Raw genomic sequence first — 21889 nt, forward strand, 5'->3', positions numbered from 1 at the left:
TTTTCCGCACTATAAGGCGCACCAGATTATAAGGCGCACCCTCAATTAATGACATATTTTAAAAACTTTTTTTCCATATATAAGGCGCACCGGATTATAAAGCGCACCCTGTGTGCGCGTACGTGTGTGCGTAAGCCACAGAAGTTTTCTGTGTGAGGGAACTCAAGCTATTTAAATAAAGTTTTGGGATTCGTATTATCAAAAAAAATCCCTTTCGCTGCAATAAATATTCCTCGATTTCTCGAAATGAACGTCGGCTTTAAATATCAGTTATCGGTCTCCTTGACTACCGATATCCGGTATTCGTCCTCAGTCGATCTCTATCGCTAATAATCGGGATGGACCCCAAATCTTTCGCGATGGGAAATTTGCGCTGAGTAACAGGTTGCGCAAATAAATCAACACACACTTCGACGCCGCGTCGTTACAGAGGTCGGCGAATTCCGAGCGTATGTGTTCTCCAGATGGCCGCGCTGCCTGGCGACCCCCCCTCGGCCCACCCCTTCACCTTCTGAAGTCCGCTAAATGATGATCCCGGCGATTACGCGTGCGTAATTCCGCCGAGGTCTTAAAGAGAACGGCCGCGCTAAAAATCGGGAGGGGGATTACTCGGACCCCCGCTTGCATTGTTGTGGCTGCATACCTCCAGTCAGACTAAAGGCAATCTGTTGCAGATTTGCCGGGAAGAAAGGAGGCGCGGTCCCGTCGCGCGGGTTCTCGACAGGACGTTTCTCGCGCGTCTCTCGGGTGATTTACGGAGATGAAATGTTGAAGTGGGCCATTCGTCACTCGGGCCCTTGGACCGCATCCCTTAATTCCTCCCGTAAATCTTCATTCGTCTTCGTATTTGAAGAGCTTTTCTGGACAGTTGTGCGCTTTCAACTTTGTGGGAGCGCTCGGGTTTGATGTGTTTAGGGCTGCAAAGGAAATTTGAGCTACTGAGAACCGGAGTGGGCTCACTCTATTTTTGATATTTTGCTTGTTTGTTTTGGAATTCCCGGTAAACTCTTTCCACTGTTTTTTTTTTTTTTTAATTAGAAAATAGTACTCTAGGATGTTGTACTTAATGTAGCATGACATTGTAATGTCATGGCCACTTGGGGGCAGTATAACGCAAACATGGCGCTTTAGGGGAATATCAATTTAATAGACTAATAACTACTATTGTTAAAATTAAATTGACTGTTTTTCTTGGCCTAAAATTAGTCAATAATAGTACGTAAAATATTTTATTATTTTTTAACAGGCTTTGATAGCCTAACCGCTAAATAGTATCGATATCAGGCTAAGATTTGGCCTCATTTCAATGTATCAGGTACAACCAATACTTGTAGCGACTGATGTTGGAGCAGTTTTACGATCACAATTTTAAAATTGGAAGAATAGAAGAGTGCTATTAAATTAAAAAAATTATACACTCAGGAAAATGCTTTAGTACTAATCTTAATAGTATGGTTCTGGAAAAAGAGTAACATTGAATTCTCAAATCACTCTTCAAAGGGACATTATGAGTGACTGGACAGTATTTTCTGTCAAATTATTCACGCCTTTAAGTATTGGTATATGTCTACATGTTTTGCTCCACCATTTGTGTTGAAACATCATTTGCTTCGAGGATTATAATTATACCACATCACTGTCAATATTAGAGAAAAATAAAGAAATTATTTGACAGGGATATTTGGAAACTACAAATATCGAAAATATTAGTCAAAAAAGAAGACGATAAAAGATAAGATCTAAGATCTGAATATGAGCCTCACAGAAATCTTATTTTACTAAAGGGAAAAAACTACAAATAATAATCTAAAAATAATGATAATAAATAGTGAGCCATGGAAACAGTTTGACTAAAATAATTTACAAAAACGTTAAAGAAAGCAATGAAATTAAAAGAGATAATAAAAAGATAAACGTTTTAACATTTTCAATTCCTCTCTCAAACATTCAGTGGATTCTTTAATCAGCTGAAAAATATCAACCTTCTGTCAATCCCCCCATCCCTCTTTTGAGTTCCCCCTAATTAAACACATATGTGATTTTTTTTTTTCCTCCATATTGAAGCCCATAAACAGTAAACCCTCACCAGGGATTTACATTACATTTACATAAGGAATGCTGAACACCTACACATGTAATACCTCCATCAAAAGCAGATGGTCCTCAGCCCGCGCGGCGCATGTTTGGCTTGGCACCGAGTGAGATTCCACAAGTGTTATTATTTTTATTATTTTGGAACGCGGACAAGGGGTTTATACAAAACTTCATTGTTTTCAATAACGGTATGCCAACAGATGGCGTCTTGCCCACACAGGGTTCTACATTTCATAGTATTTTTTTGTGTGGTCAACTTCAATCAACATACTCTGCTTATGTTTTTTTTTTTTTATTTCAAAGGACGATCAAAATCAGTCTGCCAAATCAAATTTCCTGCTTAGATTTGTCTTGGTGGTTACAAAGGATGAGCGTGAAGACAAGCGAATAGAAATATTCTATATGAAATAAAAAATGGACGTGGGCGATATGTCCGAGCATTCCGATTTCTAATTTTTGAGCAGCACATTGCCAAATCTGTAACAATTTATTTAAGCGTTGTTTGTTCAACAAATTGGGTCCATCTGTTCGGATTTGATCGTTGCAGTGTGGATGAAAGCCGTGAGAGCGTTGTGGCTTTGCTGCCCTCTAGTGGCAAAATCTTATAACGCACCCTTAAAGCGGGCACAATACGAACTTTTTTCTTCTTTTTTCATGTTTCTGTGTAAACAGCTGAGTTCTTGTACCGCGTGCCGACTCATCTTGTGTGAAATTAAATATCTAACTTGTTCTAATTAATAGTTGCAAGATATTGTGCATTCTGCCTCTGCTGTAATGTCACAGTAGTCACTCATAACCATTTTCAGTTCATTTACCGGTGATTTCAGCACGTCCACTTCGGCATGCCAAAAGTAAGCAGAGCTGCAATGTTAGCGCTGTATAACATTTGATAACTCGGTCTAATATAATGTTATAAAAACATTCAGATAAGTTGCGGGGGTGGATGTTTTTTGTTTTGTTTGTTTTTATGGCATACAAAATCAATAAAATAATCTTCATCCTCTGCAAAGAGCAATAATACTGCAGCTTTCCCCTGTCATTTAAACTAGGTGTGAAACTCTTCTTTGTGTTGGCATGAGTTTATCATCCTGCCCCCGCTGGTCATGTCGTGTATTATCATATATCAACTTTCACATTCTAATTATTTTTTTTCCTTCGCTCATGCTGTTGCTTTTTAAAACATATCACATTTTTTTATTGTTTCGAGGAGTTGTATTTCAAGGCATCACCGTATATTTAAAAAAATTCAAACTACCATAAATGATCACAACAAAATAGGTACTTTTTTCATTGTGTTTACTTCTTGTGTTTAAAGGATGCTTGCTAGTATTACCATCAAGCGAGATAAAAAAAAAAAAAAAATAGAAATAACTTTTCACTGATGGCCGAGTGTGGGGATATTTTGTCAACAGGCACACTCCTTCACACACTTTCATGTGCAGACAGCTGCAAATACACACACACACACACACACACAAAGACACATGGCTGGTTGTGTTTTGAATTACAGAATGCACAAAAACAAGCGTCGAAACTTGTGATTAGCAGTGTGCCAGAGGTGTAATCGCAGCTTCTAATGACAGTCTATCGCCTCTTCGTTCCTTCCTACCGCTAATTGACCACATTAACACAATAACTTGGCATCTGAGCGCCGTTATAAACGCCATAAGTCTACATTTACATATGTCAAGCACGCAAATTCCACACTCGAGGGCGTAAAATGGAGCTGCCGCAACATGGGCTTTACAAATAAATACGCAAGCGTCATATGTACAGTGAGTAAGAGATCTATTAGACCTGTTTTTGAAAAACAAAATTGAGCAGTCAAATCCTAATATGGCCGCTTCAAACCAAGATGGCGGACTGCGTATGACTACTCAAGCATGGCTTCTTGAGACTTTTTTGTGGGTCTGCTATTGGTATGCCTCCCTCCCAAATTTCCTGTTCCTGTAAGAGAAACTGGCTTTGGGGGTCTGACTTAAAGAAAAAAAAATCTAATTTCTTCTTCTGTGGTAGGCAAATTCTAAAATGGCCAATTTAATTCAAGATGGCCTTCCTGTGACTTTTTGATCATGGCTTCTTGAGAATTTTGGAGGGTCTCCTTTTGGTAGGCCTGATGACTAAATGTTCCTAAAAGAAATTGGCTTTGGAGGCTGAATTTTACAAATTAAATGAATGAATTATTAGCATTTCTTGTTTTATTTTGTCATTGTGATTCCTATCAAATCGAAATGGCGACCTTTGATTTCATTTCTAGGCATTTCTTAATGAGACTTTTTGGTGGGCCTGTCTACCAAATTTCATTGTCCTTAGAGGAACTGGCTTTGGGGTTTGAATTTTTAAAAAGATATGAACTACTGAGGCATATTTATCATCGACAAATCGTGACGCTCAAGTCATTGAATGCCAGCGACGTATTTTCATGTTTTTTTTTTTTAAGAGTTTGGACTTTTAATCCCAGATACTTAAGTATCAGATCGATACTTAAGTACATTAAGGACACTAATTTCCAGATTGAGTATTGAATCAATAGTTAAGCATCTGGGGAAAAAAGCGTGAAAATACGTCCCCGGCATTGAATGAGTTAATTTAAGATCTCATTCTGATATTGCGCGGTGGTCTAATACATTTGTTAAGCACTGCGTAAAACTAGCCAAAAGGAGGAAAGCGCCGATTCTCGCAAATAAAAAGGTAAGAAAATGAATAACATTGCATATTCCTCGCAGTAGAAATGCCCCAAAGGCAAAATACTTCACATTCTAAACGGTAATCAGTTGTTATTTAAATTGGAGCCCGCTCGCGGTTGGATGGTCACCCTCCTGACGGGCGTCTGGTCGGCCCCCCGGTTGGCCACCAGCTCCTGGAGCTGCAGGGCCCCGCCTCCGATGAAGCAGAAGGCCGGGCACACCGGGCCCGAGCAGTCCACGTGACCCTCCCACAGGGGGCGCAGGGAGTGGGCGTCGTAGAAGGCCACGCGCCCCTTCTCGAAGTCGAGGCACACGCCCAGCCGGGGGGGCAGCGGGTAGGTCAGGCCCGCGGGCGGGGACGGGCCGTTGCCGTTGGGGTCGGAGCGTTGCCCGTTGTGGTGGTGGTGGTGGTAGTTGTGCGCGGGCAGGTAGAGCTTCCCCATGCCCATGGTGAGGAAGCAGAAGGGCGGGGCCGAGTCCACGCCGTCCTCCGCCCCGCTGTCGTGGCCGCTGTCCGGGTCGTACCTGCGCGGGGGGGCCGTTGGGGTCACCGCCGCCCAACGTCATTACGATCGTTCCGGAGCTTTGGCCGGCACTCACCGCGGACTGGCCATGTCTTCTGGGAGATGGAACCACTCCTGCAATTTGGATTCCAGTCCGACGCCAACCTGAGCCAGATCAAAAAAAAATATGATTAGCTTAATCCGTTCGGATCTTTTATTGGCGGCCATTTTTGAAAGCGAGAACCTGCCAGACGATTTCAAGCGTTCTGACAGACGACATTTAGTGTTTTTCCAAATTATTTCCTCTACCTATTGCCGTAGGAACAAAATACAATAAAATAAAATGAATTCCATTGAAGTCAATGGTACCCATTGGCTGGGTTTTCACTGACGTCCTTTCATGTCAATGGCACTCTAAGTGTTATTTTTTTTACATTTTTTTTATACATTTGTATTTTATATTTTTTTTTTATTCATGCTTTATTTGTAATTAAATTTTGAATATTTACAGTAACTATTTAATTTTATTGAATTTATTTAACATGTAATTATTTACGTAATCGATTTACTTTTTATCCAATTTGGTTTTTCTTCGCAAATAAAAGTTAAAATATCAAATTGGAAAGAACTCAAACAGTTTTAAACAAAACTTTAGGGAGGTTACAGTTTCTGAAAATGTACCCCAAATTTATAAAATTATTTCCAAATTATATTAATTGTAAATTTAAAAATTAAAGCTGTTATTAATATGAGGATTTTTTTTAAATTAAAAATCAATACGAAACAAGTTACACAATTTTTAGATATAATTAATTAGATATAATTTTTTAGATTACAATTTGTATTTACATGTTCATTTAGATACAATTTTTTTGTAGTTAAGTTAAAATTACATTTTTGTCAATCAATTTAATTAAAAATGGTATTCTTCTTCAATAAATTATTTTTTAGAAAATCACAATACATGAAAAATATCTCCAGTAATATTCTGAAGTCTTTTTAAATTCACATACTACAGTATAAATGTTAACATTATTTTCAATGCTTTTATGTTAGACTCCAGATAATTCAAAAATTACCGTAAATGTTTTTCATATTTTTTTCCTCTAAAATCACCAAAATTAAAAAGAGGCACATTTTGATCTATATAATATACAGATATATAATACATAGTTGTTGGGGGTTTTTTTTGTACCTTGACAAGGTATGAACCGGGCTCCACTGAGCACGCCCAGTAGTGTCTCCCTTGCGTGATGGCGACATCTCCCACCAGGAGGTCGGACGTCAGGTGACAGGAAGTGAGCGCGTGGTCGGCGGCCTGCAGGAGGGAGAGGCCGGGAACGCTGCGGGCCGCCCTTTGCTCTTTGCTGACCACCAGCCGGTCAGCGTGAAGACCCCAGCGAGAGTCCAGGTAGAAGTTCAGCACTGGAAGAGGGACGGGGACAGGAAGTCAGGAGCTGGGAAAGCAGCGGGGCGTAGCTCAAGGAACCACGGGAAAAATTGGGAGTGGTATCAAAGGAAGATTGAGCTTAGGGATATTCTTAATACAGTGGTAGCTAAAAGTTTCAAGTTAACTGTGGTAGGTTTCTAACTTCCTGTTTTTGTTCTTTTGCTATTGGCTTGATAGATTGGAGTTTCCGTGACACAATTTTTGATAGATCGCCACGAAACTCGGTGGACATGTCAAGTATGACTTGGCATAGGAAAAAGTCTCAAGAACCCATGTCCAAAACTTAACACGAAGAAGGATATTTATTTTTGAAGCAGTCATTATGTCTGACTACGATTTGGAAGCTAACCCGTGAAAATTACACAAGTTTCGCCGATTAGCACGAAACCTGGCGGATGTGTGGATCATGACCTGAGGTACAAAAACATCTCAAGGACCGATGCTCTAAATTGAACAAGAAGTCAGCCATTTTGTTTCGAAGCATCCATTTGAACATCAAAGTCTGACGATCATTTGGAGGCTAACCCACGAAAATGACAAGTTTCGCCTAACAGCGTGAAATTTGGTGGACGCGTCTATCACGATGGAGCATACAAAAAAGTCTCAAGGACCCACGGTCTCCAATCAAACAGGAAGTCGGCCATTTTGTTTTGATCATCGGCGCCTCAATCAAAACCAAGTATCCTTGACTCAAACTTAAGCTACCACTGTAGATGCACTGGTAGGTTGTCCATCATTACACTGACCACTCAGGGAGAAGAATACTGGCTGTATCAAGTGACAAAAATACATTTGCACTTTTTCCAAGAGGAAATACAACCGACAAGAGGGCTCATATGCAAAAGCAGGAAGGGCAAAAACGGTACTCAAGCGGACCCGATTTAGAAAAGCCACAGATCGAATCCCCATCTGATTGTTAAGGCCTCTCGTCTTAACAATCTGCAAACTGGAAAGGCGGATCTCCTTAGGGTGCAAAAGATGGAAAAAGTGGTAGAAGCGTGGAATGACCACAAAGAGATCGCAACGTCATATGACGCGGGGATATGAAATCTTACGTTCCGCAGGTGGCGTGTAGGTGGGTTGGCAGCATGGGAGGAGCGCTGAAGAGGATGACAAGCTGTGAAATGGGAATAACACGTGAGAGAGAGAGATGAGGAAGTACAGGAAGTGACCAGTGGATGGGAAAGGAAAATGCTGGTAGGCAGAGAAAAGAGAGAGAATGAATTACAAATTGTTCACCGGGACGAGCAAGGCATGAGAGTAAACGACCGCAAAATATTCCACCAAATGTTGTCAACCAAAATATGGAAAAAAAATGGACTCATTCAATGCCAAAGACGTAGTTTTACAGTTTTTTTTTTTTCTCAGTTAAAAAAAAACGAGTGGAGCTTAATGCATGAAGTTGTTGATTCCTTTAGGTAATTACCGCAATTTCTCAAATATAGGACACACTTATTTTCCCCAAACGAAGGCCGAAATTATGGGTGTGTAAATGGTAACTTAAAAATTAATATTTCTTTTTTAATTCCACACCATTCAAGGAGCCATTTAAACAGACTTGAGGTAGCCGAGGTGTTCGCTGACCGCTCACAGTGTGGGAAATCTGAAACACACTTGACAAATATATCATTTGCGGATATGAATGCAAAAAAATAAGAAGACATGCTTTAGTCTTTATATTGTTGCCAAAGTGTTGGTGCGTCTTTTACATGGTAACATTAGAAAATACCAGAATTTGACCCCAAAATACACAGGCGCATTTTATATCTGAGGGATTACGGTAGGTACTAAAATAATAATGAATTTTGTACTTAATTCATACAATACCAGCCATTTGTAGGCCATCGAGCCAAACACTTAATATTTGTTCCCAATTTTTTATTTCATTTTTTTAAGTACATAGGATTGAATGTCTCTTGAAAAACGTAAAAATACGTCTTTGGAATCGAATGAGTTTAATATCTCCGATTCAACACTAAAATGTCATCTAATGCACATTACTGCCACCCATAGGACCGTAGTGGTACTCAACGGCGCATCATTTCCAGATTTTCCAATCAAAACAAGCTGAGATATAAAGACCGAGCCGCATTCTGCGATTTGTCGCCCTCACCTGGCGCCGGAGGGGTGTGCAGGTACACCTCCTCGCTGTACTCTCCGTAGCCCGCCTTGTTGCAGCCCCTCACCCGAAGCACGTAGACGCTGTCCATCTCCAGCCTGTCGATGACGGCGCTCGTTGCGCTCACCTCGTCCAGCCGCTGCCAACCCCAGCGGGCGGCGGCCAGCCCGACCCTGTTGCCGCCCCGGGAAGCGCCCCCTGGCACCACCCCCCTGCGGCGGTACTCCACCGAGTAGTGCCAGGCGGACGCCGAGTCCGGGGGCAGGCGCCAGCTCAGGTAGAGCTGATCGTAGGCCAGCGAGTGCTGGGTGTCCAGGACCGGGGCCAAAGGAGCTATAGCAACCAACGGAGTAGGGGGGGTTATTATAAATCCGTTTCTTCATTTAAATTATCACGTCTTTTTCGCACCTCGGATGAAATTCAGTTCCGTAAGCAGTTTGAGTTCTTTGGAGACATCCAGCTGGAAATGTCTGAAGGACGGATCAGCTGCCAGAGCAAAATGCTGGAGGTTCTCAATCGCCTTGCTGAATCTGGAACAGGAACGCGCAATGACAACAATGTTCCATGAATTTGATTCACCCTTTTCTGTAGCATGACTTATTCTAATTAGCCATCATAATCACGTGACTGAATGCGTCTCCGAAGGGCCCTGAAAATATTCCAAATCAGTAGTATACCTGCTTCAAACCTAATTGGTAGACTTCCTGTCTGTCTTCTGGGCTTGTTTCTTGAGTTTTTGGTGAGTCTATTCCTGACTAATATCCCTGACTTTAAAATGGCCACTTCCATTTAAAATGGCAGACTTTGGGGAATTGATCCTTGAGACTTTTTGGTGGGTCTTTTCCATCGGTGTCAAACATGTGGACCACGGGCCATTTCTGGCCCGCAAACTGGTTTAATCCGGCCCGCGAGATGATTTTGTATTGTCAGCTATAATTTTTTCAGTAAATGAAAAATCAGTTTTACGATTAATGGTAATGTTAATGTTTTATGATTAATTCTTTCAGTGCCAAGCATTATTATTATAAAATTATTATTATAAATCACTCGAGGGCCAGTATAGTTAGCATTTTCACTCACCTTTCAAGGCCAAGAAAATATTGTGAATACTGGGTGCTGCCATTGAAAGATTGACTTTCATTCTTCAGTTACACTTCCATGTAGGTAACAGCTGTGTTATATGTGTGGAAACACTGCCATCCAATGGTCACATTTAGCACTACAGTGCTCAAATGGAATTTTCCAAACATCAAAGACCCTGAATAGCATACTTCCTGTGGCCTCTGAGACTTTTTGCGTGAATATTTCTCATGGACATGTCCATTAAATTTTATGCCATTTAAAAAAAATAAATGACCCTTAAAAAAAACTCTTTCAACCGAAAAATGGAGCACTTCATTTACCCTGGCAAAGATTCCTCGCTCATTATATTTCTTTGTTGTGGCCCAAGTCCAAATCAAAACCAAACCAAAGGCAAGAGCGCCCAGAGAACAATAGCCATATTGTTTCCTTTCCAAGCACTTTAACGGCGCACCTGTTATGCGTCTGGCGAGCGGCCTGCACGAAACAGGGCTGGTCTGTCTCCTTCAGCAGCTCCTGAGTGAACGCGACGAGGCCGGCGTGCTCCATCAAGCTCCGCCTCTCCGCCACTTGAGCGGCCAGCGCCTCGCCTCGCTTGTGGCGGGCCGCCTCCAGCGCCTGGGTGAGCGAGGCGTGGCGCTCGGCCAACGCCGCCGTCAGGTCCCTGATGCTCTGGGCCAGCTGCTCGCGTGCAGACACGCTGTTCACCTGCGGGATTGATCATATTTTGTCATTTCACAACTAAAATCACATTGTTGTGCCCCCCCCCCCCCCCCCCCCCACTCGATGTGCTGACTATAAATAAGAATATTATCTATAAAAATGGTATAAGTAAACCTAAACCTGGATATGTTTTAACATTAGCAGAAGAAAAAAAAGCAATATAGATCAACTTTTTTTTTTTTTTACAGCGTTTATACGGGTTACAGCTTAGTCTAAAACAGAAAAAAAACAAGTGCATCAAAGTGCCTGAAACAGAAAAAATAATTAAAATTCTTTTTATTTTTTGCTTTTATACTTTACATGACAATAACATCATCCCCATATTTACTTTCAACCCAACTCAAAATGTCCAGGGGCATATTTATGTATATATGACATTGAAATAAGAATATTATGTCTTAATTAGAGTATTATGACTTTTGATGACTTTTGCATTATGGGAGTCCAGGCTAAGCCAGTCATTGAAAGGCTTACAAATATCATAAATTGGCCGCTAGCGCCACCCGGTGGTTTCGGCATGTCAACACAAAGAAATTGTATTGCGCCCCATTCGTGAGTTGCCATTGAAATGATTAATGCAAAAATCGGGGGTAATGCATGATGAAACAATATGTCCAAATTTGACAATATTTCCAGTTTTGAATGGCAGTAAATGAGCCCGACATGGGCTAAATTTGACACCTCAAATTTCTACCTCTCAAACTCCCATTTGCAAGCATTTAGAAGGATTCATCTGACAATTTAAAACCTATTATCCTTGTTGACTGACAATCCATGCAATATTTTTGTCTGCTTTTCCTTTGATATCACGCATCAAATTTCCCCCAGGGTTTAATCACCTCAGTCTGAGTGATGGCGCTCTCCAGCTGTGTAATCTGAGACAGCACCGTGTCCTGATTGGACAGAATGTAGTTCATCTCCTTTGTAATCTTCTCCTATTCCCCCCCGGAAGAAAAAAAAAATAGCACAATGAAGAAATAAGACAAAGGCGGGGCTTTGCGTTGATTTCGGCTTGATCATTTCGAGAAGGTAAACGGCGTAACCTTGAGAGCTTGGTAAGCTTGGGCCACGGGCAGGATCTTGTGTCCCGCGTGCAAGCGGCGCAATTTGCAGAGCGGACAAAGGAGCCGTTGACAGGACCGGCAGTAGAACTGCAATTTCTCCTGGTCGTGCTCCGTGCAAGTTAAAACCTGACAGAGGAGACGCGTTCAGAAGCCGGCGATGCGAAACATCTGGGGTAGTAAGAGCGTGCGCCATCTTGCCTTTGGTCGAAAGTTGAGCGTCGGCAGGATGTGCTCGTGCTGAGCCCGCGGCGTCCCCCACGGGTGGTAGAGCTTGAAGCACTCGTTGCAGAAGTTGGCCCTGCAGTCGCCGCAGCCCTTGGTGGCCTCCAGAGCTTGGGGGGGCTTGCAGAACTGGCACATGATGGCCACGCTGCCGAGGCTCACCGTGTGACGGTACCTGGCGGGGCGGGAGGGGGCCGCAGACAAAATGAACGGCGGCTTCCATTTGGGTCGTTTTGGCGCCCGACCAGTCTGGATTTTCGCTTGAAAAAAAGACAATCATTCCTCTGACGACGAATTTAAACATCTATAGCACATTGGAGAAATATATTTTCATAATTGATATCGAATTTATAAGGACGTTAATTCTTGTTGAATGTTTTTAACATTAGAGATTGACTGATATCTTATTTACAGTTGCGATACTAATTATTAAATGTCAAAGAGGACGATAACCCATATTTGGAGGCAAGACTGCTTTTCTGTAAAACGGAAAAAGTTTGAATGGAAAAAAATTCTTATTGCAACTCTAAGCCTTGTTGAAATGTTTTTAAGCATATATTTAGCGTCTGCTATTTTTTTAATATCATTTGAATCATTCACGTTTGTTGTAATATTCTGATCAAACACTCAAGGAGTTCTCAAGATCATAAGCATGTCTTAAAAGTAATTAATTAATTCAATTCATTGAAAACATTTAGTTCCCTCTAATTTTCCAAAAATTTCTCCAAAATTCCCAAATAACAAAAATTGTAACTTACATTTTTTAAAATCAAAAACAAAAGCTGCTAAGTGTTTGCAAGCGTAGCAAAATCTCTTTCAAGTGAACTGAAATCAACACGGTTTTTACTGGATTTATTGCCAATCATTTTTTAAAATAGACCGATTTTGCCAAATATCGAAGCCGATAATCTGCAAATCCGATAATCAGCGTATACTTACAGTTAATTAAGAAAAATCGATCAAACGGACCATCTTTTTCACCGATCCTTGAAAAGCCATAATCAGACGATTTATTTAGTCCAGCTGTTTAGTACGATTACACAAAAACATCACGTCAAAATCTGCATCCGGAGCAGCGCAACGTCCAGTGAATTGCAGCAAAAAGTGCGTCAACGCTATCGTTAAAGGTGACGTTATTATTTTGCGTGGTGGACCAACCTCTCCACGATGCGCTCCAAAGTGAGGTTGCGCAAGCAATCGGTGAGACCTTTTTCGCCAAGTTCAACATCGCGGCCGCAGGGCACGCAGGGGAACATCATGGACAGGGCCGGGACCTCTTTACGCCGCCGCCCCGGGTACCCTGGCGAGCGTGGCATGGATGGCGAAGGCGGGTGCGGACCTGGAAAACCGCAAGGAGATAGAAGACGTATAGTTTGTGGTGTCGGTCGAAGGGACATATCAAAAACCGGATTGGATCTCTCGAGAACCGGACTCGGTCACGCCCGGACCAGAACCTCAAATGAAAAACCAAAACGAGTCCTCGCCTGTTCGGAGCACCCGGTCGATGGGCCGCTGTTCGGATTTGGGCGTGGGCCTGCGCGGCTGTCGGGGTGAGCGCATGTTGGGCGTGGACGCCGGGGAGTTGGGCTCGGCGGGGAGCTCCGGAGGCGGGTACCCGCTGGCCACCAGGACCTCGCAGGCGCACATGAGGCATACGCTGTGGAGGCACGGCAGCACCACGGGCTGCTTGACGATGTCCTTGCACACTGGGCAGTGCAGCTCTTGTTCCAGGCTCTTCATGTTGGACTGAAGGAAGCAAAGCGCTTGTCATTGAAATCCACCCTTGAAACAAGGATCTCGCACGGTCCTAAAGGTCAGGGGGGGTGCAAAGTCTTTCTTGTGACCACGAGAAGCCCTTTACAAAGCGTTAGTGTCATTACGAAGCCATTAGATAGCAGCTATACAAGTTTGATTACAAAATGCAAATTCTGAATCGTCCGCTTTCACGTCTTCAGGTATTTCCGTTGCTGTGACGTCACAAAAACCATCTGAATTGGGATTTCAGGTGAATTTTTTTTAGGCAAACGCTAGTAACTCCAGCTTTAAAAAGTATGTAATTGATTAGCTTACATGTGAGCAGGTGACCAGAATTCTTCATTTAGAATGATTTCAATTTACACGACCAAAAAAAAAGTCTCTGTAAACTCCGTTAACGAAATTGTGATTGACACCATGAAATATTTTGCGGTCCGACTACAGCTTCCTGTTTTTCAACTGGGGGAAAAGCAGAAAGGCCAGAGCGACGTGCATCAAGGTCACATATGAATTATTGATATTAAAAACGAGCCTTCCATTAGGAGCATCAAGCTTTTTATAGTCTCTCGCCCACACTATATGGATGTCACCAATTTGTTCCAGGGTTTTTATCATGGTGAAAATTCTTAGGGCTTCCTGACTTTTTAATTGTTTTTTCGTTCTACGCAGCGTACAGTTTTTACAAATTCCGTTTTCAAGGGTGCAGGCATAGCTAACGGTCATTACAGAAGCATGTCTTAATCTCATTAACTGGTACCGACCTGCAATTAGCATACATGATCTTTTTTTGTTATGCTAGCGGCATGACAGACAAAACAATTAAACGCTTTCGCTCAATGGCGGAAGATACGATAAACTCGTGGATTGACTTTCTTTGAATAATGTACATCTAGACGTAAAAATTTGTACCTTAAGTCAGTAGTTCTCAAATGTGTGATATTTTTAACCCTTGTGGCATTATGTTACAAATTCCTTTGTTTTGTTTTTTTTATAATATAAAAGAATCACTGGGGGGAAAAATAGGGAGCTGAAATTTCCAGCAGATGATTTAAATGCAACGATTCTGACTTTTTCTATGTGATTGCGCCTGGTTGTGCGAGATTTTGTGTACAAAAGTAATTATCGTCCAAATTTTGGACCATAGAAAACCATTATAATTACGATTTTTTTGAGAGGCATTTTAATCGGATGTATGACTTTGATTTTCCTGCGATTTTGGCAACATTCTGTTGAGCGCCAGTCAAACTATATTAACAAACAGAAAATTCTTTGTTGGCTTGTGTTTCCCCTCAAGACAGAAGGTGGCGGTAGAGAACAGTTAATGGCTGTGTCTTAAAGTGTCACCGTCACATCACAGACTATAAAGACGGAACATACCGTTTATCAATTTTTTTTGTGGGTGTAAAAAAATGTAACCTACATATTTATGGATAAAACTGATGCCAGTGAAATATTTGAGTGGTTGACGGAAACAAATAGTCATAAATAACGTTAATTATTACCCCTTTAAAAGCATTTACAAAATTAGGGGAAAAATACAACGAGTAGAGTTTGCAAAGTGTGTGCACAAGGGTTAAAAGAGTTTCTGATAGTATCAAAGTGCAGTGTTTGTATTGTATACTTTTTTTTCAATTTGAGAGCAAATTAATTGAAACATGAAGCAACATGAAGCTGAATTCTTATAACGACTCATTTGCAAAATTCCCCATGCTTCTTTTTGAAGTTTTGACTGGATCGTTATTAGCGACGTAATAACACAGATGAAGTTACACGAGCTTTAATTTTTGGAGTTGCTCAGTAAAATATTTCAATACAGGGAGTGCGAAGCTGAAAAAGCAGGTTGTACAAAATTGAAAAAGGTCGAGTAGAACTGCTTTAGCTAGGTGACGGTCAAGGACAAACGAGGCGGTCAGAGGAGGCCTGGTTTCACACAGAAGCTCACCGCGTGGATGACAGCGAATGACATCACGGGTTTAACTCACAAACCTGACATGCGGGAACGCTCATGGCAGCACTCTAGGCTGCGCAGTCGGCACATTTCGACCAATAAAACACTTGGACATCCAACTGTAGCAACTGGAAGTATACGCATATATAGTATAAACCGACAGGCGGCTACTAGTAATAAAAGCACCCTTGCATCAGCATCCTTTCTCCTTGCACTTCTGGCTCCAAAGTCATCTCCGCTTTTTGCTTTTTTTTTTTTTCTTTTCCTCTCCGGCTATAATTCCGTCAGTCCTGTCATCAAGTAGCTTCATAAACGTAAACTGCTGCCGCTTTTTTAGCGAGTCCTTACCTTCACCTGCGGGAACCTTGGCGCCATGACAGTTTACAGGCACGCATGCACGTTTGACGCAACGGCTTCACGGAGGGGAGGGGGGGAGTAAGGAGGATGGTGGATGAAGGGGGAGGGGCGAGCAATTCCTTATTTATATGAATATGTTTACTAATATGAACGCGGAAATATATGATGACTTGTGTGGAACCGCTTGTGCAATTGGGATGAGAAGCTTCACTGTGCGGTTGACGCAACATCCAGCTCTGCCGTCTCCATAGCAACGAACATCCCATGGAGACGGTCTACATTCTCGACCCGCACTGGCTGCAACCAGTTTGCTTTTTAAATGTATTTTCATCGCGTGTTTGTTTTTGCGCATCATCATATATAAAATCTGTATTTTCACTAATGATAAAAATCATACACTAGTCATAACCTCAACATGTTTGTTCGCGCTACAGTCGACTGTTGCTTTTCGATTCAGTTTTTTTTTCCCCTCGCCAAATGTAGACAGGCCTATTGCTCAGAAATAGACATCAAAATGGCGGGCAAAGGCTAAAAATAGCGATCTAATCTACACATTCAAAAGATGTTTAATGTTAAGGTAAATATATACTCACGCTGCAGCGGACCAGAGCGTCCATGGTCGTCGTGGCTGCCTTCAAATCCATCACGTCCATGTTTTAGCAGTTTGTTGTCAATGTGCGCAAATTAAGCTGCCGGTGAGCTGCCATTGTACACACGCGCACAAGATAAATGAGAGTTTTCTGCCTTCCGAGTCACGTTATGGTTCTGGGTTGTTGTTTTTTCCCCAAATATACTACATATTTCGCCTACAATATAACGCAGTGGTTTCAGGCTAGACGTAGAGCGTCTTCCACGGTAAGCCACGCCCACTCCACGCAGGAACCAATCGCCTGAAATGGTACATTTTGAATATTTCGTATTTTGCAAATCCGTTCCTGATTTATTTATTATTAACATTATTAGAATAATTCCTCGTTTATTTTTTTTTGTAAATCATATTTCGGTCAGAATTGTTCTTGTGGCCTCTATTGGCCACTAGATGGCGACAAACTCCGCCATTTCCACCTTCAGGAAATGACTGGTTTATTTCTCCACAAAGCAAATGCTACGAAGGCTGTTTTGTTTTGATTTCACAAATTCACCCGACATAAAAAATGCTTCCTTTTTTTGCGTTGTGTATTTAGTCAACATTTCAAGATCTTTCCAAGGATTTGCTGACTTGGTAAATCGATTACCCAGCCACTCATCTGTATGCACATCGCTGAATCACTCCGGTTTCGTCTGACGAGTCCAGCCCGAGTCATCAACATCCAACTACCACTCCCTCTGACCTGCAGTGTAAAGTTTATTTACGCCCCAAAACCAACCGGCCGCGGTGCACTTCTGCTCGTGGGTTCGCTCACTTTTGACGCAAACGCAGCGCAGCAGGGCGGAGCCTCCCTATAAAAACCACAGCTGTACTTTGTGCCAACTTCTGCGTGCTGCATACTCGCCTTGTGCTGACGCCAAAGCTTCTTTGCAAGGTAGGAAATTTATCTTTTGAACTTGCATATTGATCTTTAACCTTTCATCGTTCAGCCAGCAGCTAAAAATATTGTATAAAGCCTCTTTTTGGAGTTATTAAGAGCTGTATTATACTGTGATGTTTTAATTAAAGTTTGGTGGTCGTACTTTGGTTTCATAATTTGTTGTATGTAGCGTTAGAAGCTTTAAAAAAATGTGTCAGGTTTTTTGTATGTAGCAAGCCCAGGCTTGTTACATGAATGTGACCGAGCAAGGACATGACTTCATGTAAAAATTGCTCCAATGTTGAATCTCAGACGACAAAAATAGTTGTTTTTTTTTTCCCCCACGTCGGACTACTGTGAATTGCAGACTGTTTAGTCATCTGTTCGCAGGCTTTTTTTTTTTTTTGCCTTAACCCTTCACTGGGACACGGCCCACATTTCTTCATTGCATTACAACATGGAAAATTACCGCTACAATGTCTGTACACTGAATATTAAAATGCCAGCTTTGTCCCAGTTAAAAATAAACTAAGCATGAAGAAATAGCTGATACAAGTTATTGCTCCTCTGCGGCATTAGCCAGGACAAGAAAAGCTTCAAATGTCTCTCTGAGGATTGACATTTAGGTCCAAATTTATTTTTAAAAACACGTCCAGTATTAGTTTGATATAATTTTGGAACAATGTTATTATTGTTGTTTTTTATGAATCAATACATTTACCGGTCATCTTGCCATAATGACTGAGCATATTTTTGCAAAATTTGTGGAATAAAACAAGCGATGCAAACACGTGTAATTACTATTAATTTGTTTTTTTTAACATTTACTAACATGCTAAAATAATACAAATTAAGTGTATTGGTGAGAGAAAAAAAATGCATGCTACAATCATGGGCGTAACCAGAAATTTTTCTAAGGAGTGACCATGATGTCACAATACTTCAGACAGGTGTGGTCATGGGTGGAATGAGCAGTCAGGAATTTGTGCAATAAAGTAATCGTATTTTTTACATTTAAATATGTAGTTAATATATATAACTTTCAGGTATCAAGGGGCTAAAAATACTGCATGTATGTAAAAAAAATTCCCCAGATATCCAAAATTTCCCCAAAGTAATTGGATGGCGCTAAAAAAAAGAATTTAATGCATAAATATTACAGAAGTTTATTTTTGTCATATGGTGTAAAAACACTGCTAAATGTGTGTACTTCACAGTGATTGACTATGAAATGTGTCCCCTCAGTACAAGTCCAAACCTAGCGAGCAAAGATGCCTTCAGAACTGGAGACGGCCATGGAGTCCCTCATCTTGGTGTTCCACCGCTACGCCTCAAGGGACGGCAGGAACGGCACCCTCAGCCGACGAGAGCTCCGCGAGTTGATGGAGAACGAGCTGTCTAACTTTTTAAGGGTACCGTATTTTTACAGTTTTCAAAGTTTGACCAAATTATACAATTTTGCAAAATTCCATAGACGGGCTAATCAAAATGAGCAAAGACGTTATTGTCATTTATCCGTGTTTCTTATTTGCATTTTCAGTCCCAGAAGGATCCGGCTGCAGTGGACAAGATCATGAAGGACCTGGACACCAACAAGGACGGCCAGGTGGACTTTGAAGAGTTTGTGTCCCTGGTGGTGGGACTGTCCATTGCGTGTGAGCAGTGTTATCAGTTGCGCATGAAGAATCAGGGCAGAAAGTGAAGGAAGTTTCCAGAAGGGAGCAACATTCCACAAAGCATTTCATTGTAATTTTATTTTTCTTTGTCTCGTGTCTTCATTAAAAGGTCTTGGAAGATTTCAATTCACGGTCCTACTTACGAGTTGTGTTGTTTCATTGTATGCGTGAGACCGTGTATCGTAATATGATATCATCATCACATTTGAGATGATAGCAAGAACCGAGCTCCTGCAGGTTCTCAACATATAAACGAAAAAGCAATAACCTCCAATATTAGTCCTGCCGGCTGATATGATAGAGGATCGATTTTGGTATCGAACAATACTCTAGAATGAAATGATGGAATCTTATCGCAAAGTGAAATCAGTCCATCGGAACACCCCTAATATCGATATTTGGTGTCAACACTTTGCCATTATTGTATTAAGTTGTCAACGTTTCAGACTGATGTATTGATATAGTATTGTGATCACAGTACATCGATACCATACAGTATTATCAAAATTGGAAGTTGGACGATCAATGCTGATATTTGGTGTCAACACACAGTGATTAAAGATTTGTTTTATCGTTAATATTGTATTGGGAGATACACTGATACAGCATTATTATTATCAATGCTGTATTTTGGCAATTGATACAATATGTCAATAGAATTTGTGGCATATGTGTATATCAAATCAAAAAGATTACGATATTGCCTATAGAGCTCATATCAGGCCATTAAATCAATATAATGACCTACATCCAAAATGTTTGATGTTTGTGAAGCCTGCTGATATCAAATCGGATCAATTTTGGTATCGGGCAGAATCCTAGGCTGCTTTTATCTTCTCGAAAGTGAAATATTTGCATCAGCACCTAATACTGTTATTTGATATTAGCATATTGACGCTCTTATGGGTTTGTGAGATAATACTTGTTGATATCGACACGTGACACTTGCGTAAACGTGATCTAAAAAATGTCAAACATTGAAATATTTATTATATATCATCTCCAAGGATATCACAATTTCTATTTCACAGTATACTGCTGTAGAGTGAGCTGCGATACTAATGCGTCGATACTGTGCTGCGAATATTATGTCATATAACACAAGAATGATCATTTGTCTTGCGGTTAGGTGTGACGGACTAACGCAAACTGTAGTTCATATAGCATCGGAGTCAAAGTACACAAGGCGCTCCCTTTTAGTTGATAACAATTTATCACTACGCTGTGGAATGCCGGAACGTTCCACAGACACGCCTTGACCGTTATAGGATGCTTTGAGTGCTTCTAGTGCTGGCCGCTTGCTGTGAGGAAAGACCGCTCATGAGTCACAAGGCGGATGGGCACATCAGTGTTTTTCCACTAAATCTTTCTTTGTGTCTCACAGAAGCTGAATGTTGCGTAACGCCACGGGGAGGAGGAGCCAAATTTACCAATCAAATCTAGTCCCCGGGGATTGTTGTTTGAATCCACTTTTGAAATGTTTGACTCAATGATAGGCGCCGCAGGAATGTTCCATTTTCTGCTTAAAAAAAAAAAAAGAAAAAGTAAAGGACGTGACGATTAGCTCATAAACGGCCCACACGCCCTCTTTCCGGTTGTTATGGTTACAGTGTAAACATACGCGCGGCACGTTGCTAGGTTACCATACGTGTGTCGAAAGGTTGATTTTGCTTTGAGATGCAGGGTTCTATTTTGACCGCTAGGGGATATCAAATCGATTTTGTGTAGTTTTTGCATTAGACCACTAGATGGCAGAAAAGAAACAACAACGCTGTTAAATGTCCCAGTTAGAGGGTGCCAGGGACGTACTGTACTAAATTCACGATTACTTCACGTACATACACACGCAACTGAAATTCTCTCAGGGCATTGATGTTTTCTCTCTCGCTCTCTTTCTTTCGCTCTCCTCTTCACTCTTTGTCGTTCTCCCTTGGTCATTGTTCCTCCCTTTCTGTCGTTCTTTCTATTTGATCTCCTTTTTCTCGCTTCTTCTTCTTCTGCTTTTCTTGTTTCTCTCTTCCTCTCACTTTTTTAAATCCTCTTCTTCTCTTTGTCCTTTTTCTCTCGTTCTTTGTCTTTCTCCCTTTCTCATTGTTTCGCTCTCATTCTTTTTGTCTTTCTTTCTCTCTATTTTATATGCTTTTGCTTTTTCTTGTCTAGTTTTTTTCTTGTTCTTTTTCTTCTGTTGTTTCTCTTTCTTTCTCTTCTCTCCATTCTCTTGCTTTCTCTGCATTTCTCTTTTCATGTTTTCTTTCAATTTTCCATCTTTCCTTCTTTTCTCTTTTTCTCTGTTCTCTATTTCATCTCTTCTTTTTCTCATGTTGTCTTTTTGTCTCACTTTCTTGTTCTTCCTTTCTCCTTGTTTTTCTTTCTTTCTTGCTGTCCAGATTTCCTTTTCTCTTTTCATGTCTTTCTCTTTCGCTCTTTTTCCTTTATTCTCTTTTTTCTCACACTTTTTCTCTTTAGTTTTTCTTCCCTCTTTCTCCTTTTCTGTTTTGTCTCTCGCGGAATTCTCCCTTTCTTTCTCTTTTGCTCCTTCTTTTTTCGCTCTTACTCAGTGTGACACCACATTGGGGTAGTGATGTTTTTTTTTTGTTCGTTTTAACTTTGCGTCTGTTGTTTTTTGGGTTGCTTCTTTTTCCTCTGCATTTTTTTAAATGTGTTTACATTTTTGTATGCTGCCATTTGATTCTGTGTGTGTGT

At 41.1% G+C, this 21889-nt stretch overlaps 2 protein-coding genes across 3 annotated transcripts; one reads left to right on the top strand and one right to left on the bottom strand.

Moving 5' to 3' along the window:
* Window positions 1-3373: 3373 nt before the first annotated feature.
* trim46b (tripartite motif containing 46b) lies at window positions 3374-16864 on the bottom strand. Of its 2 annotated transcripts, none has more exons than XM_088405445.1 (12): window positions 16596-16864; window positions 13427-13688; window positions 13101-13281; window positions 11919-12117; window positions 11700-11846; window positions 11496-11591; window positions 10388-10641; window positions 9262-9383; window positions 8848-9186; window positions 6480-6709; window positions 5382-5449; window positions 3374-5306 (listed from the first exon to the last, which is right to left on the bottom strand). In XM_088405445.1, exons 1-12 carry the CDS (start codon window positions 16653-16655, stop codon window positions 4865-4867), a joined length of 2400 nt encoding a protein of 799 aa, XP_088261571.1. In that variant the 5' UTR covers window positions 16656-16864; the 3' UTR covers window positions 3374-4864. The 2 variants fall into 2 exon arrangements, with proteins under 2 accessions (XP_088261571.1, XP_088261572.1); XM_088405446.1 differs by lacking the exon at window positions 16596-16864 and adding an exon at window positions 15994-16125.
* Window positions 16865-17240: 376 nt separating this feature from the next.
* s100a10a (S100 calcium binding protein A10a) lies at window positions 17241-19324 on the top strand. The gene is made up of 3 exons (XM_088405449.1): window positions 17241-17525; window positions 18756-18922; window positions 19051-19324. The coding sequence occupies exons 2-3, from the start codon at window positions 18782-18784 to the stop codon at window positions 19210-19212; spliced, it is 303 nt and encodes a 100-aa protein (XP_088261575.1). The 5' UTR covers window positions 17241-17525; window positions 18756-18781; the 3' UTR covers window positions 19213-19324.
* The last annotated feature ends 2565 nt before the right edge of the window (window positions 19325-21889 follow it).

The sequence above is a fragment of the Hippichthys cyanospilos genome, chromosome 21 (assembly GCF_059441005.1).
Source record: "Hippichthys cyanospilos isolate Australia breed blue-spotted pipefish chromosome 21, RoL_Hcya_1.0, whole genome shotgun sequence".
Classification (NCBI taxonomy): domain Eukaryota; kingdom Metazoa; phylum Chordata; class Actinopteri; order Syngnathiformes; family Syngnathidae; genus Hippichthys; species Hippichthys cyanospilos.